The sequence below is a fragment of the Ipomoea triloba genome, chromosome 10, assembly GCF_003576645.1.
Source record: "Ipomoea triloba cultivar NCNSP0323 chromosome 10, ASM357664v1".
Lineage (NCBI taxonomy): Eukaryota > Viridiplantae > Streptophyta > Magnoliopsida > Solanales > Convolvulaceae > Ipomoea > Ipomoea triloba.
In genome coordinates this window covers 22,014,800-22,017,436 of record NC_044925.1, presented here as the reverse complement: position 1 = coordinate 22,017,436, position 2,637 = coordinate 22,014,800, and the positions used below count along the sequence as shown (strand labels likewise).

Here is a 2,637-nt window from a genome sequence, read left to right as displayed (position 1 = left end):
TACTGCCTCTGTTATTTTTCTCTCTGCAGAATGCTTTCAATTTGGATCTCATGCAAAACATTGCATCTGCTTTATCTAATGTATTGATTTACAATCTCTTCTTCCCCCCTGCTGCATCTTCTTCTTCTCCCGCGACGGCGTCCTCTTTTTTTCTCTCTGCCGCTGCTTGGGTTCAACAAGACAAAGCGATTTTGTGGATGCTGATTTTCTCGCTCTCAACAGACAACCACACTTGCCCTCGGTTCGTCGACTAAGGTGCGCACACTCCGGCTGTTGGGGCAGCCGCAGCGACTCAAGCAGCAACGATCGACCCTTCGCCACCACCATCCGCATCTCCATTGTTCTCTCTCTCTCTACGCTGGTGAAAATATTCAGGCGACGATAGCAGTAGCAGCGAGCGTAGGAAGGCCGGCAACTGGAACTTACATGGACTCCAGCAAAACAGCATACAGCGAAAAGCAGCAACTTGAGCAGAACAGCAGCGGCAACACAGTTGACGGCGGTGGCTTACGGCAGGAGATCGACGACGACGAACTAGATGGCAACAAGGTAGATTCTCCGGCGAACTTGATGGTGTTGTTGAGGTAAGAATGATGATGGAATGATTAAATATTCTGATTTAAAAAATTGGGGGTGTTAGGCAACCCAAAATGAGCTAAGCAGATTAAAACAAGAAAATGATTAGCATTGAAAATTAAGCGTTCCTCATCAAGCATGTTTACGAGCTTTGTTTTCCCTCATTTGAATTTCCTACCTCTCTAAGCTAGTGAGCTCGGTGCTGCGGTGACCACTGCTACTCTCGACTCCGGTTTGTCCCTCACCGGTGGCTTCAACACCGGAGGGTTTGAGAGAAGTGTTGAGGCAAGAGTGGAGAGCAGGACAATAGTTGGAAGCTGTCTCACATCGTTGGGAGCAGGGCAGAGCCGGACAATCTCTTTTCTCTCTAACTCTCTTTTTCTTCTCCTCTCTATTTCCTGCTACTTCTCTTTTCCCAGTTCTATTCATTCGTGACTTTAGCTCAGTCCCAGGGGTGTTGCAGATACTCTTGGCTAGAGAAGAAGAGACCCAACATATGAATGGAAGCTTTTGCCCCTGCTTTTAAGGTCTAGGTTCACGGAAGGACTAATGGTGGAACGATTTTGATAGTCAAAGGTTTAATTCGTCCAAATTAAAAGACAATGACTAAATTTGGAAAATCGCTATAGCCAGAGGACTATTGCTGGAATTAACTCTATCATTAAATGTAAATATAATTTTTTTTAAAACCATCTCTGCTCAAGAATGATGGATTGATGGCCAATACCTAGACAGGGCTTGGCGAGACATTACAGCCTATTCGACCATGGAACAATGGCCAGCCAGGGCAGGCTAGGCCATGGTTCTAACCAACCTATGGCTGGATTGTCCAATATTAGCCAGAAGCCATAGCCAATTTGGACACTAGTTTGCCCAAAAACCAAATTAGCTTCCTAATGATAATAGTTTATGTCATTGCCTGTCAATGCCAAATATCTTTTCCATGTCGTTTTTGCCATATAAATTACTAATTTAAAATTAATATTACATTATCCCAATATGCTAAAACCATTACAAGAAAAAACATATAATAACAATAATAATTTCAAAAAAAGAATTAAAAAAACATAAATCAATATTGTCTGCCATGACCAATTCTCTATCCTACAGAGACACCTTTCTATCGCAATCAAGATTCTCAATTCCCTGGCTGGACAGGTCGAACGACATCGTACAGTTCAATCTCACCGTAGCGCTCTTCTTTATGATCCCCAAAACCTTCGCTCTCCCATGAATCCTAGTAGTGATACCCACCGGCAGTTCCCCGGCGATCAAATCACTGCCCAGCCGCGGCACGCCCATTAAATTCTGCACCATAACGATAACCGTCGCGTTTATCTTCAACGTCCGCCTCGCCCGCGCGTTCCCCGGCGGAACCTGCGCTTCACCCACCACTCTCCCATCGTACAACAAACTCATCGTGGCCTCATCAAACCTGAACGACGCGGCGTTCGGGTTTTTCACCGACACGCCGGCGAAGAGCGTGAGGTTCACGTTGGGGTTGAGGTTCCTCGTCGTGAGAGAGCTTAGACCCTCGATCTGGATCGAGTCCATCCTCACCGTAGGATCCTTTACGCGGAAAACCGTGAACGCTAATATCAGAATCACCAGAATTATAATCAGAGTCACCACGCTGCAACACGCGCAACACTTGATGCACTTGCGTTTCTTTCCGGCCTTGCTGTCCGGCGGCGCCCGGGCGCCGCCGTTTTCGACGTCGTCCGCGCGGTGGCTGTGCCCGGAAACGGCCGGGGCGAGTGGCTGGACTTGCTCTTGCCCTGGCGATTGTGGAGTGGTTGTAGCCATCGTCAACTAATTAACGTAATTTTAATTCGGTGATAATAATGTAATAGGAGCTAGTTAGCTAGGTACGATGTGCAGACATGAATGTTTGGGGTTTTATATATATATTTAGGGATTGGAGATTATTGTTGTAATTAATTAATGCTTTGATTATTATGCATGTGAAGAAGATGGACTCACTAACCGCGTGCCCCACGGCTTTGGTGTTGAATGTTTGACATGTGAGACTTTGTTTACTTGTACTAGAAACACAAACAA

At 45.8% G+C, this 2,637-nt stretch overlaps 1 protein-coding gene across 1 annotated transcript; it reads right to left on the bottom strand.

Moving 5' to 3' along the window:
- Positions 1–1,680: 1,680 nt before the first annotated feature.
- Positions 1,681–2,382, bottom strand: LOC116033309. The gene has a single exon (XM_031276061.1). The coding sequence runs from the start codon at positions 2,380–2,382 to the stop codon at positions 1,681–1,683; it is 702 nt and encodes a 233-aa protein (XP_031131921.1).
- Between the last annotated feature and the right edge of the window lie 255 nt (positions 2,383–2,637).